Source organism: Lissotriton vulgaris, chromosome 11, assembly GCF_964263255.1.
Source record: "Lissotriton vulgaris chromosome 11, aLisVul1.2, whole genome shotgun sequence".
NCBI classification, from domain to species: Eukaryota; Metazoa; Chordata; class Amphibia; order Caudata; family Salamandridae; genus Lissotriton; species Lissotriton vulgaris.
Window position 1 is genome coordinate 1,104,638,350 of NC_141699.1, and position 15,217 is coordinate 1,104,653,566.

General features: G+C 42.3%; 1 protein-coding gene across 1 annotated transcript in view; it reads right to left on the reverse strand.

Moving 5' to 3' along the window:
* Positions 1–15,217, reverse strand: part of LOC147684242 (putative cation-transporting ATPase 13A4) — a 249,194-nt gene that overhangs the window by 119,679 nt on the left and 114,298 nt on the right. Inside the window, exons 10-11 of the mRNA XM_086944644.1 lie at positions 8,410–8,580; positions 4,337–4,494 (exon numbers count right to left, since the gene is read on the reverse strand). Coding sequence (XP_086800770.1) covers positions 4,337–4,494; positions 8,410–8,580 — 329 coding nt within the window. The remainder of the gene's footprint in view (positions 1–4,336; positions 4,495–8,409; positions 8,581–15,217) is intronic.

The following is a 15,217-nucleotide window of genomic DNA, read 5'->3' on the forward strand; positions in this document are numbered from 1 at the left end:
GACCTGAACCAGCCCATTTTCTCTTGTAAGTGATATTTCAAGTTTCGGTATCCGTCTTTAGCTGGGATCTCCCTACAACCCTGAGAGATCTCCAATAGATGGAATTCCTTGTGGTGAGGAGCCAAACTGATAAATTGTGAGATTCTGGCATCAGATGAACAACTTGGCCCTTGTTCATTGTCTATAGTCCCATTATACCCCTAAGGGTAATATGATGTCGCTCTCAACAGAGAAGTATCTCCGTGCACCTGAACTGCCGTGGCCAGGATCGAGCAACGAGAATCTTTCAACATGATATTCTCTTCATTCTGGTCAGGAGCCTAAGTATGGGCAGAAAAGGAGGGAATCCCTTAAAAAATATTCCCATCCAAGCTATGTGCAATGATTTCTTTTTTGTAGGTATCTATGGACATATTATCAACATTCGTGGTTGAGAGCTGTTGCAAACAACACATTTCAAAGGGTGCTTAGCCAGTTAACTCGACAGACTGACAAGCTGAGATCCATGTGTCCAATCGGAGGGATGAACGATGCCTGATTTTCGATTCCCAAATGCATCCCCTAGATCAAGTGTTGGACAGGATGAAAGAAAAGACCGGTAACCTGTAAAGTTGCTCTCGAATTGAGAAGCAGGGGAATGTTTCGGCAGCTTATAGAGGAGGGGACAGCCATGTTCCGTATTACCTGGAGATGTTGTAGAAGAAAGTCCGGGATTCCCAGGTGCAAACCATTGCCATAGCCCAACCCCGACAGAACCAGAGCCCTAATCACTGTAACCTGCACGCGATGCAGAGGGAAGTTCAGGAATTTCCCGAACATTCTTGGGATCCAAATTCACGATTTCACTAGTGCTGCAGTCTGGGCTTTAAAGGAAAGTTCTGTGTCAAACAGAATGACCGAGTTTCTGCCACTTCCATTGTGCAGGGGGCGGAGTGTTGATACTGGACCAAGCTCCTGTCCACACTACTAGGAGATCAGCCCCAAACAACAGAGTCTCTGTTTTCTTTGGGGAGCATTGTAGTTGGTTTATTCTAAGCCAGCCTAGTAGAGGCTTTATGCAGAGTGAGAACATATTTGCTAGCCCTACTGCGTCGCCTTCGTATGTGAGCAATAGCTGTGTATCATCAGCCTACGATATGACCTTGATGCCGAAGGACTCGATCAAAACTGTTATAAATTGGGAATAAAAATGCTGCGTGTTTGCTATATGTTTTTGAGGTATAAATTAAAGGCATGTTTATAACTTTTTCGTGGTGTCGCCAATCTCTTCCTAGCTTTTCACAGATGTTCTCTCAAAGGCAAGTGCTTGGGAAAACCTGCTTGTGGAACGGGCATGAATCCCCTTACCTCATACCCTGTAGCTTGGATGCTGTGTACACAATTTTGGTGTAGACTTCTGACTCCAAACAGGCATAGTGTCTAGCGCTGGCCGCGGTCAAGTCACGGTCGGGTACAGATGAGCTTGCCTTAGGCGTGCCTTTGGCGCAGCCGTACTGTGGCCATCAAGATATAGGAGGGGCTAGACTACTCCTTCCTGCCACTGGACACTAGAGCGCATTGTGCACAAAATGGCACCACAACATTTTCTACATCCCCCCCACACACAGTGTGTCTGCCCTCTTGACTTTCGCAGGTGACTCAAGCGGTTAAAGAGGACAAAAACAGCAAAAATCTTGTTGCCAGTCACAGTAATATAATAGTTATAAAGCGCAAATGGTCAGTAAATATCAGATTCACAACAGTATTTTCAAAAGCTGATTCAGTGTGCAAAACTCTATTTCTATGAGCCCCCAACCCCCTCTGTGCAAATAACTGTATAGCAGCCTTTAACGTTCAAGTATTTCAGACACTGTTAGTTTGTAGACGTTTTTTTCATAATCACACTGGCCGAGAGCACCTCAGCTGTCCTGGCCTATGGCCAGTAGTACAGTGCCTAGTATTATAGTGTCTTACCTAAGACCTCCCAGTTTTCCACTTGTGTTTTAGTGACAGGAATCTAATAAATGCAATGCAATACTGAAAAAAATCAAAGTAATACTGAATACTAAATAATTCAAACAATCAATATTCTAATTCAGGAACCCTCAATAAAGCCCAGTAATACCTAAATATGTAAAATGGAGGGACCTTTCAGGGAGCGACAGAGAACCAGAATTACTTCATTCCTAAAATGTCTCTCAAAAGCAAAAGAGAATGGCTCAAAACAAAGTCTTAGACGTATTTAACTGTCACTCTAAAATGTGATATCCAATAGGAAAAGGTTCAGCCTTTTTCTTCTTACTGACTACAGAATCCCCAAAAATGTATCCAAAAACCAAAGTTGTGGAATCCAACTGAAGGGAGTTGAGTAATATCCAAAAATATTTGTATGCATGCATCTTACCAAATAGATCTGTCAACTGTTGGTAAATGCTTTTGTAGAACAAAAGAACCTTCCAAAACCGCTGAAGAAACTAGTGTCAGGCAACAACTCAGAACCAGGCTGCAAAAACAACCTTGGAGCCTCTACAAGGGTAGCAGATATATTCCGCAACATGACCGAAAACAGGAGAAAGTCAGAAGAGCTAAGGCCTTCATGGAATCAATGCAAATTGTGTTGAAAATATACAATTAAAGGCCCCAACAGGGAGGTGGGCCGGCGCAGGAGGGCATGGAAGACTAGACAACACCCCCTTCCTCAGCCCCGATCCCCACTTCCTGGGTGTTGTTTGCCAACATGTCAGAAACAGGGAGGTACAGCTATAACCTTGACAGAAGCACATATGTGGGGGTGAAATGAACCTGGCAGGTGTCTACAAAGAACCATTAGCTTCCTTGGATTGCCGTTGAGTTTCATCACCGCCAAGCAAGCCAGAGGAGGATCCAGGGTGCCTTATTGTTAAATGGGCGGCGACTGAATGAAAAGATTTTACGACCAGGCTTTGGTCTTGCAACATTTGGTTGTTAACCGTTCCCAGATGTTCTCAAATGTGAGTCATTTCCTGGACCTGATCCTTTTCCGGGAGGTTTACAGGTCTTCTGGTAGATGCTTGGACTGTCTTCTTGGTTCAAAGTCAAGGCCTATTATCTCCAGAGGCAGTGCCAGATATCCTATTTTAACAGGAGGTCTAGCAATGCTCCAGAAAATAATCCAGCAAAAAGGAGGAAAAAAACTGGAAAACAGAAAAAAACTAAAAACCTTCTATCTGACCAGGACAATGAACAGGTCAACGTGCTACAGCAACAGAAACTATAGAAAACTCAGACCACAAAATCCAGTGAGCGAGCAATGATTCAGGAACAATTGTGACGATACTGGGATCACAATTGATCTCCTTTTATAGTGGAGAACAGGACATGACATAATTTCCAAAGGTTCATCATCAGCGTGGTAGTTGTCACGGTCATCGGCTTTATCCTTGAGTGCTTCATCGACAATGGACCCGCCAATGCTTTTTTTCTCAAAAGAAGATTATTTCCTTAATGTGAGAACTGTATTCTTGAACCTGAACTTGACCAATTTTTTGTCAGAAGGAGATGAAGGATTCTTCTTTTTCTATGTTTTTTCAATCACACAATTATTTCTGAGTGCTTAATCCAGTACTTCAATTTAAACATTTTTGGAGGGCTCCTGAGTGGAGTCTCTTTCACAAGTGTTGGCCTTTTTTGTAGAGGAGATGATGTTGCCTCTCCTTCATCCCAAGATGGAGGATTGTACATGGCCTTCTTTTTCTGCAACCATAAGAGAATTGTGGCTTCTGTATCCTTTAATATTTAAGCCAAAAAAGTATGACAACATGTTTGCAGACTTTAGGTTAGCGGTAAGGATAAAGGCAGCATATGCATGCCTTATGAGGATTCTCAGTATATAGTCTGAGTTTTCCACAGGATTTGATAGGCCTTTATTAGATCTTTCTGACTTCATTTCTTCTTGTCAGACTTAGGCAGCCAGAATGTCCCCTTATGGTTGCTGAGAGAAGAATTTGTGTTAATGATCAGAAGTTGAAGAATATCAACTGAAACACTGACTAACTGGTCCAAGTTCACGGCGAGTTCCTCTCACATTATGTGTATTGTGGTCCTTCGAGGGATTAGGAGCTGCTTCTTGATTGCTTCGAGTTTTGTTGGAATAGAATTGGCTAACAATGTCACTTGTTTGAACTTTGTTGTATAATACTTTCTTTATACTACTTGTAACATCTGTGAGGCTCTTTTCTCAAAGACAAGTGAGTTTAAAGAATGAGAATCTATGAATGATTCAATTCTGTCAAACATTTCCACATAGTGCAATAAGGTTTGTAAGCATCCTCAGTTTTTCAAGTTTTAGAATAAAATGACAAATGCAAGATGTACTTACCCCTGCGTTGTGATATACTATGATTGAGTAAATCATTGCAATTACACCAGCTCCAAAGAGACACATGAGGAACCGGAAGGCGTCTCTGTGTAGTTTGAAATTGACAGGCTTGGGATACAGAATGGACCTCACCAGATCACCTTTTGCTGTGTTGAACCCTAAAGCAGACAAGGAAACAATGAGATTATGAGAGTCAAATGATAAAAAGAAACAAACTGAAGGTAAGTGAACAGGCAGCAGAGTGTGGGGCAGGCACAGAACCCACCCAATATATTGCCAAGGCAAATAAATAAAAGGGTTATCATGGATTGGTGAGGCAACAGTCTGTGAGGCCAGGATGGCTAACATACACCAGGAGCAGAAGACGGAGTTGAAAATTGTGCTTACAAGAAGGCGGGATCAGTTGAAGCAGGCCGCTCTTTAATGTCTTAGTGGTCAAGTCCAATGGGTCCAGAATATTTAGTGGTTTATTGATAACCCTGTTAAAGGGTGACCAAAGTTTGGATGATACATTTAGGTAGTGTACCCGGGGTCTGGTCTGTGTAAAATGTGTAAACATCTGTAGAGTGTCCTCCACAGGGCTGGTCAGAGGCTATACAAAATGCGCCTCTTGCCCCAAATATTTACATTTCAGCCCGGGGGCCTAATTAGGTTCAGGGAAGGGGCCCTTGCACCCCCACTCTTTATTAATTACTCAGCCCCAAGTGATGGGGTCCTCAGGTCTTACAATTGCTTGGGGAAGGGGGCTACATGTCCACTTCCTCGTTTTTATTAAATTTGGCCCCAGGGAAGGGGTCCCCGGGGCCTGATAAGGTTCAGGAGCTGTGGAGCTCCTCCTCCACTTTTCAGCAGAAAATGGCCCTAGGGTGAAGTCTTGAAGAGGGTGGCCATGTGGCCCCCCCCCCAACAATTTTTTATTATATTTTACCAATGGGGATGGTACTCCTGGGGCTTAAAAAGGCTAAGGGAGGAGGGGGCTGCACAACCCCTCTCCTTAGATTTTGTTTCCCAGGGACGAGGTCCCCAGGGCCCAAGAAGACTTGGGGAGGTGGCCATGGTGTCGCCCCCAGTTTTCTATTGTATTTGGCACTGGGGATTGTGGTCCCCACAGCCTAATAAGGCTTGGGGAGGGGGCTGCAGCCGTCCTCCACTGTTTAATTGTGTTTGGCCCAGGGGATGGATCCACATGGCCAATTAAGTGTCAGAGAGGGGGCTGTACACCACCTCCCTGCAATATATATGTTTTGCCCCGAGGAAATAGAGTCCCTTGGGTCCGATGGCCAATCCTATTTTGAGAATGGCAAAGGCTGTGCATGGTGTGGGGTTGGCAGCCTGCTGGGGGTTTGGTCAGAGGGCCTGACTGCAATACAGGCCCTGCCTCTAACCTGACACCATGCATGAGCAAATGCTGTGCGTAGTTGGCTGCCTCTGAGTGGCTGCCTGCTGAGAAGTGGAAACAAGGCTCGGCTGCAAGTCATGCCTTGTGGCCAACCCCAAATCATGCATGCCAAAATGTCAAGAGCTGCTTGCATTTCTCGTGTCTACGGGGGGATTTCTGTGTCCGGATGGGTTCACCGCTGGGCATGGCCACAGCCTTGGCCCTGTTGCCAGTCCCCTGTTGTGTTTGGCCTAAGGTCGGGCATGGTGGTTTGTTATATTTACGTATGTTAATTTACATAATTGACATAAAAGAACAAGAAATGCAGTGAAAACAAAGTTACTTTATAGGTTGGTGTGATAAAAAGATCTGTTTTTGTTTAAAAAAAAGAACTTAGAAATTCCATGAAAAAACAAAGGTTAAAGTAATATTATAGTTAGGTGAATATGTCAGTGACAACATTAGTAATTTGATCAAAAAAACACAGAAATTCACCCTTTATAGTTAGCAACCCTAACTATATCTTGTGCCTTGCCATACACGGCTTTTTATCAGGACTCCGCAGGTGAGCCCTATGCTCCATGCTCACCTCTAACGTAACGAGTTGGTGGCAACCTTCGTTTATCTTGGCATCTCCTTTGGCATGCTGAACACACGGATTAGCGCTTAAGGTGTAGTTGTTAGGGCGCCCACACCCATTCTTGATTAGGGCGTACACGCACACACATTAGTGCACATGCGCACCTTAAGGCCAGGGTAGGACTTAGTTCATGTAGACCCTATGCATGTGCTGTAGCGCCACTTGTAGATCAGACTCTGTACCTTTGTTGTAAGGGTAGAGCAGTTATAGGATGCTTAGTCATACTCCTACGTCAGGTTGTAGGGACATTTTATGCCTGCAGATATTATTGGGCTTTAACTCTGGCACAGACTTTGCAACACGCCATGAGCCGTAACCGCAATGACAGCAGGACTCTGACAGAGGTCTGATGCGGCCGTATCGCAAGACTTTAAAATCTCGGTGGCCATCTTACTTGACTTGGGGCTACAAATAACTCAACTCCGGAATGTTTGGTGCTTCGCATCAGAAAATCCTGACGTAGCACTCGCATCAAGCTCACTCCCAAAATTTCGGATTTGCCACCTTTGGAAATGATAAATGCTTCTTCCTTATTCTTGTACTTGAGCCATATTTTAGAGTATGGCCAGGGGCCACCACACATCTAGGGTAGGAATCTTCCTCCATGAATAATTTTGCCACTAGGCCATGAAGTCTTGGCCCTAGAAAAATTGTAACTTCCTTGCTGATTACAGATGGCAAACTTTAGTATCCAATTCTCTTTTTGAGTTGTGCATTCAGTCTCCTGAAAATCCCAGAAGAGCCCTCGTTTTAATTGTATGATGATCTAACTCTGTGTATCATATGCCTAGGTATACCCGTGTGAGAATAGAAATCACACATCTATTTGCTGCACATTTTCTATACTGTGTATACTAGTGTGCCTGATGTGTGATGCAACACAATCGCATGGATCTCAGTTTTCAGAAGAGTTATTTAACATCATTCATGTCCTCATTTATATACACTTCTACCGACAGCGTCGCTGTGATATCATTGTTGAAACATGCTGTTAGTAACCATGCCACTGAAATGGACATGAATGATGTTATAAAAACTCTTCCGAAAAGTGAGATCCATACGATTGTGTCGTAATTAATGAAAACGTCATATGTATGTATATGAGGATGTAAAAAAACTCTTCCAAAAATTGAGATCCATGGGATTGTATTGCAATTAATGAAAACGTAATTTGTATATAAATAAGCCCTGAACAAGTCTCTGTTTGTGATGAAACGCGTCGGCTATGATCCTTTGAGAATTTAATGAGAAATCAATAAAGACCAGCCTTTGTACAAAAAAAGAAGAAAAGTGGATTTTGGATTTTTCTTCATGTGCTCACTGCCTTGAACATTATCATATAATGACATTGTGTAGTGCTGAACCTTTGTGAATTGTTAGGTTTTAGAATTTTTTTCCCTTAGTGAGAAATATAAAGGGAAGTTCGACTTGGTTCTTTGCACTTCTGCTCTTTACTTACGAATACTACATCTGTCAGGTGCGGATCTCGACAGCCCCTACCGTCAGTCTGTTCAAACTCTCTGAGGCTGTCAGGCCCTTGCAAAAAAAGCAAAAGAAAAAATAGGGATGGGAATGGGGAGCTAGACCAGAGAACATGTTTGAGTGGGAAAATAGGATAGAGAGCATTTGGGATTGGGGTCCCTTAATTGAGAAAAGCGGAATGGGGGACCATGATGTGGGAGAAAGCACTAAGAGAAAGCAGTGGGGAATGAAATTCAAAAGGAACAAGGAAACACATGCATTCCCATGGAGTGCTTAATGGAAAAGAAAAAAGAGTTCCTGCAATTCAGAAGAGGAAGGATAGAACGTATCCAATCAGAACACTGTAAGACTAGAAAGCTCACAGGAAAACAAGTGTAAGAAACTGAGGAAAATGTATCAAATCAGAAGGGAGACAAGATTTAAAAAACAAAGTCATACAATCATAAGCAAGAAGCTGCCCCAAAGCCCACATTAAATATACATCATTTTTCAACAACAATAGGCCTGCCAGAAACAGGTGAAGTTGTATGCAGCCAAGACCAAAAACAAAGGTAGTGGAATCAGGAAACCAACCAGTTTGCAGAACTACAGCTCTTCCAGGATCACGACCAGATGTCTTGCTCTGAATCACGTTGGTGCCACAGAATAGGATGTGTCTCTTATAATCTTCTCCGCTGTACACCTTCCAGGGCATGAGGCTGTCGGCGTCAGGTAATGGCGTCTTTGTGACTGGGACACTCTCCCCTTTAAGAACAAATATTCTGTGTTACTTTTCATAACCTGAGTTCTGGTAGAAGGAACTCTTTTACAAGAGTGAGTCAATTGAGGTATTTATCAAGTATTTTTTTAAAAATCTTCAGGGCCAGATGTAGGAGCCGAAATACCGGTTGGTAACGGCCGATTTCGGCCGTTACCGACCGGTGTTTAGTATTTGGCATGTAAGGGCCCTATTTTACCGAATCGGTAAAATACCGAATCGGTATTTTTACCGATTCGGTAACTTGCAGATGTAGGTGGGACTCTTCTGAGTCCCACAGGCCTTACAGAATCGGTATTTTACCACCCAATCCAATTGGGTGGTAAAATACCGAATCCAGGTGTGCATGCACATGTGTGCATGCACACCTATGCCATGTGACAGACAGACATGCCCTTAGGGCATGTCTGTGTGCCACATGTCACACGTGCCTGAATTCGGGGTGCTAGAGGGTGTCAAAGTGACACCCCCTGCACCCTTGCAACATAAATACCGATTCAGTAATGCCCATTGATTCCTATGGCTTCAATGCCCATAGGAATCAATGGGCATTACCGAATCGGTATTTACCGATTCGGTAAATACCGATTCTTACAGAATCGGTAATTAAATTACCGATTCTACCTAATTCTCCCCCCTTCTATTTTACTGATTCATAAATACCGAATCGGTAAAATTCGGTATTTATGAATCGGTAAAACAGAATTACCTACATCTGGCCCTTAATGTTCAGAAGCAGGCAGAAAAACTGTAACACAACAAATCTTAAATAGGACCACAACAGATTTCCTCACCAACCGCAAGACGAGACAAATACACTTGCAAACATGAATGCACACACTCAAAATACACCTCTTTGACCGGGAAACATAATTTAACCCACAGTTTAAACTACTCAGTGCCTTTAAAATGTGGGCACTGCAATGAACGTGTTGTTACCCAGCTTTCCCTTAGCACAGAATTAATTAAATTTAATTTTAAATTAACATAATAGTGTCAAGTTACTAATAATAATTATTGATATGTAGGCAGACTTGTCTGTCACTGGGGAAGGAACTCTCTATAGTAAAGTATAGGGAAAATTAGAAAACGTTATTGAATTAAAAAAATAGTAAGTATATTTTTATGTTTAAAAGTATTGCAACTTTCTATTTTATGTATTAATGTAAATCAAAATAAAAAAGGTAAACTATTGACTTCATTGAAGTAAAATGTTAATTTATTTACATATATTAAATTCAATTATTTTTTTTTTTTTAAATTAAATTTTAAAAAGCCACCTAAATTATAATGTTTGTATTTACTTATAATTTAATACAAAATACAAAAAGTTCTGAACAAAATATTTTAAATAAATGTAATCATTTTATTAAAAGCCAATAAAATAGGGAATTTTCTATTTTTTATTTGTCTACATTTTTTTAACATTACTTTGAAATAATATATATTTTTGAACTCCGAATACAATCATTTATTTCAGTATGATTTCATATGGTGTTGTATGTTAGGTTCTTGAATCCATTATTTTATATGAGTTGGCATTGCAGTACCAGTGGTTGGCCATGAGTGGTACTTGGAGTACATTTACTACTATTGTGGGTCCTGTTTTGCTGTAGTAACTTAGAAGTGCAGTTACTGAATAGCCATAGGCTTATTTTTTGTGGGAAACACATTATTACTCCTCCCTAAACCTCTCCAATGTAGTAGTAAGTACTACCCTATTTCCAGCCACTTCCCCTTGTCCTTCCCACATTTACGACTATCTAGTAAAACTACATGTGTGAGCATCTAACCAAAGAAAAGAGAGAAGGGGTGAACCTGGGCAGAGGTATGAAGATACAGTTCTACGTGAAGGGCAAACACCTGCTGTGGTCTTCCTCTGGGACCCGGCTCTAGGCTTCACATGAGATGTAGCATCTGCGAAGTGAGCAGTGTGCAGGCAGTAGGTGAGACCATCTCTGGCAGAATCTCTGGCAATAATCTGGGTGAAGGACCTCTCCTGACAAGTGCTTAAGTTTCAGTCCTTATATACTAAATCTTATCAGAAATTGAAATGTCTAACGTAAACATTGGAATGTCTGACATAGAATATGTGCCTCAAGATGTGCTTCCCAGATGTTTCCTGATGAACATATAAGGTAAAGGGATGTCAACTAAGACTAAACTATATTGACTATAGGTTGGCATTTGTTCTTATTTATCGTTGATGTGGTAAAAAGCAGACTTTTGACCCAAGCGAAAGTCGCACCTGGTTGTATATCTCTGTCATTAGTTGAATGACTAGATGCTTTCATAGTTTTAGAAAGATAATGTAAGACAATATCTTATTTGAATGTCTTACAAGATAATAGTTGTGCATAAATCAGGAATGGTGGTGACTTCCATTATTTAAGATTGAGAAGATGGCAACCTCCATTATCTGTGGAATCAGGCTTTAGGGGCTTTATGTGAAGTAACTGCCAGGCCTCGACGGCTTATAAAAGGCTGAACTGCGCCTCGTTATAATTGAAAACTGTGTTGGAAAATGACCTCCTTAAGATGTTCTCTGGTGAAGAGATTTTCAAGGAAAGCTAAGTGTTGTCAGCAGAATGATTAAAGAAAATGTTTGATAGCCTTAGGAGCCAACAACTCTGGTCAATGTGTAAACTGAAATGTTTTAGCGAGAGACTGGAATGGAGTGCCACTCCTTACTGCAGAGGAAGGGGACTGGAGAACACGTCTTTCTTTTTTGTCCAAGGTTGCATCTTATTTTTACATAAATCAGACTATTTCCTTATCAATATTTTTAAGAATCCAGGCTCCCTTGCAAAAAGTTCTTTCATTCTTTGGATATTGGAACAGTCCTTAGGTTTTAGCTTGATAGGAGGAAGAACATACACAAGGCAATTCAACTGCTTATTAACTATGGTCTTCTTCGCACAGGTATGGCTTAAGACATTTCTAGGTGGGTAGATTCTTACATTTCTTGTTGTCATACACTCGCGGATAAACCTCTTCTTGGGGTACCTAGGGGTGACTCTATATGCAGTGAGACAATATCTGCACATCAGTTAAGAAATGTGCTTTCAACAGAAATCTGTAAAGCAGATACCTGGAAATCAATATACACTTTCATTAAACATTATTGTTTAGATGAAGATTCAAGAGCTGACACTTGAGTAAATCAAGCTGTCTTGAAAAGTTTTAGTGACTTAATTGTATCTTGAGTACTAGTACCTAGGAGTAACATTCATGTATCTTGTATAATTTCTTGACAAACTACAGACTAGGGTATGGTTGCTACTCTATTCTACCTTTTTGAATATCTGTGAGAATCGTATAATGCAGAAGAAAATGTACCTACTTTTAATCCTGGTTCTACAGTATAGGTATCCTCACTGAAGTCAGAAACAAGCCTCTCAGCTACACTATTCAAGAATTTTATGTTTTTCAATAGCAAGATCTCATTGAAAGCCCTTCAAAAGAACTGGGGCTGTGGGGCAAACTGCCAGTAAAGTGAAAACTGGGAGAGGGAAGCTGCTGGATTGTTAGAGCTGTAGTATTGTCTTTTGTACTATATTCCCAAAATGACTAGGCAGGCCTCCTTTCCTTGCATTTTTCTCTACCAGAGAGGGGAGAGTATAACGTCCCTTGGGAGGATAGTAAACATGCCTTCACTTGGTCACTGCAATGTGGGCTTAGAACTGTTTAAGCAGGGATTGTTGCCCTCTCAGAGAAAAAGATGGTAAAGCTATGCTAAATATTCCAGGAGGTACCCCCAGACTGGTTAACAATGAGGTGTCTTCCTTCAACTAAAGATTGATTTACATCACTAAATGAAGTGTTCCAGGATACCAGCACATAATAGGCAGGAGTATTCTACATGTATGATTATCAGTGAGTATCCTACCAGGCTCAATGGGAGGGTTCCTGAAAGTTTTGGACAATAGAGAATAACAAGCATTGGCAAACGAATAGGCTTTTGGCAGTAACATGATGGGCTATTGGCTTTCTCCGTGATTATTTACTGTGGCCTTAGCTAGTGACAAAAACGGCCATCAGTGCATCATGACAGCGGCCCATGCATGCAAATGGTCACCTAGTAACGGTTTTTGTTTTAAATAAAAGTAATTCTAGGATGGTTGAGTTGCACATATGTTATGTCATTCATATGTCATGATGCACTGGTGGTCATTTTGTCATTTTTCATTTACCTCTGTGAAAAATTGAGATTTGGTTGAGGGGAGTAAAACCCTACTCAAGCAACAGCCACAATCCTTGTCAGGGTGAACCACAAATAGTCACTAAATTAAAGTGTGCTTAAACCTCTAGAGTGGCATAAAAGCAGCCAGGCTGTATATGTAATGCACCACATGCTGATATTTCTGGATGAGCAATGCTGTTGGCTCACACTGTGTGTTATATTGAAAAATGTTGATAAAACATGACTTTTAAAAAGCAGTCAGACTTAACTTAGGCAATGTGTAGGGTATTTATGCAGTACTTAAACAGTGAAAACACAACACAAGGAAAACTCCACACCAATTTAGAAAAGCAGAGGCGATTTGAATAAATTATTTGACTCCAAAGCATTAAGAATCCAATCAGTAGAATCACAGTTATGAATTTTTTAATTTTGTAAGTGAAAAAAAGTGCCTAAAAGATCAAAGTAACAACCACAGTCATCTAAGGGGCAAAGTCAAAAGATATGGATTTATAAAGTGGACTGGCCCAGGTCTCTGCTTACCTTCGGACTTAGAATGTTGTTTAAAATATTTATTTATTTATTTATTTACGATATTTTTATTGCGCATACAAATACCCGAAGGTGTCTCGGCGCATGTGGAGGCCAGAGGGACCGAACAGCAAGCTCACTGGTTGAACAACCATGTCTTTAGGAGCCTACGAAAGCTCATCAGATCGGGGGCAGTTTTTATAGTGAGTGGCAAAAGGTTCCAAAGCTTGGGCGCAGCAACCAGGAAACGTCTGTCTCCCCAGGTTGCTGTTCTTGTGCGAGGTACCGGCAGGAGGCAAGTGTTGGCGGATCTCAGCTGCCTTTTAGGGGTGTACAACTGAAATGCTTCGGTCAGAAACTTGGGTCCAACGCCATGCACTGCCTTATAGGCAATGCAGAGGGCCTTGAATTTAATGCGGCCCTCTACTCTTAGCCAATGCAGATGACGAATGGCGGGAGTAGTAGGCTGGCGGCGGGGGATGTCAAGAAGAATTCTAGTAGCCGCATTCTGTATGGACTGCAACTTAGATAAAACGAGTTTCTGAGAGTTAAGAAAGAGGGCATTCCCGTAGTCAATTTTAGAAAACACTAGGGTAGAGACCAGGGTCTTCCCAGCTGAGGTAGGGAGGTAAGGCAGCAATTTCCTAATTTTCTTTAAAATAAAGAACGCAGATGACACAACCTTGTTGACGTGAAGGTTAAATGACAGCTTGCTGTCAAAAATAACTCCCAGGTTTCTAGCCTTTTCAACTGGGACAGGTGGAGAGCCCAGCTGGTTGGGCCACCAGATGGAGGACCATTCCGGGGAGAGTTTGCCGAAGGTCATGACCTCGGTTTTGTCTGAGTTAAGTCTCAGACAATTGGAGGACATCCAGGTACTGACAGCGAGCATGGCCCTTTGGAAATTAGCTGCCACCACTGGGCCGTCCTTATGGATCGCCAAAACCAGTTGGGTGTCGTCTGCGTAAGATGTAAGTCGCAACCCATGGGCCTTTATTACCCTCGCTAAGTCCGCTACATAGATATTAAATAGCGTAGGACTTAGCGAGGAGCCCTGTGGGACTCCACATGGGAGTGCAGAGACAGGAGAGTAGAAATTACCCAACTTCACTGTCTGGGTGCGGTTGGCCAGAACGGATGCAGATATCCCTCAGATGGTAGACATCCTGACACTATCATGCCGTTTATCCCCAGGGCTGTGACACGGTCGACCAGAATAGCATGGTCGACCGTGTCAAAGGCTGCGGACAGGTCCAAAAGAATCAGAACGGCCACACCTCCCTGGTCCATAATTGCTCTGATCTCATCTGAGGCCTTTATTAAAGCGGTCTCGGTTCCATGCCCTTTCCTGAAGCCAAACTGCGTTTCGTCGAGAAGTTGGTGAGCATCGACAAACTCTGAGAGTAGTTTATTCATCAGTCCTTCGCATATTTTGGCGGGAAAGGGGAGACACGCAATAGGTCTATAGCTGGCCAGAGCTGTGGGATCCAGGGAGGGTTTTTTCAGAAGAGGTTTAATCACTGCCTTCTTCCACGGGGCAGGATAGTGACCAGTTTGAAATGCGGTGTTACAAATTTCCATAAGTGGGCGAGAGATCACCTCACTTAGGTTGGCCATCACTGAAGGGGGACAGGGGTCCAAGGGGGAGCCAGACTTGATAGTAGAAACAAGTCTGCTAATTTTATCTTGCGTGATGGGGACAAAGGAGGAGAAGGAATCATGGTCAGTGACTAGTTCTTCCCCACTGGAGACTCTGGATCTTGTCCCTACATCCCCTGCAAAGGATGAGTAGATATCTGCCACCTTAGTGATGAAAAAGCTGGACAGAGCGTTGCAGAGAGACTGAGAGGGTTCAGCCCCGGGACCCGAAGAAGGGGTGGACAGGGTGGTGACCACTGAGAACAGTTCTC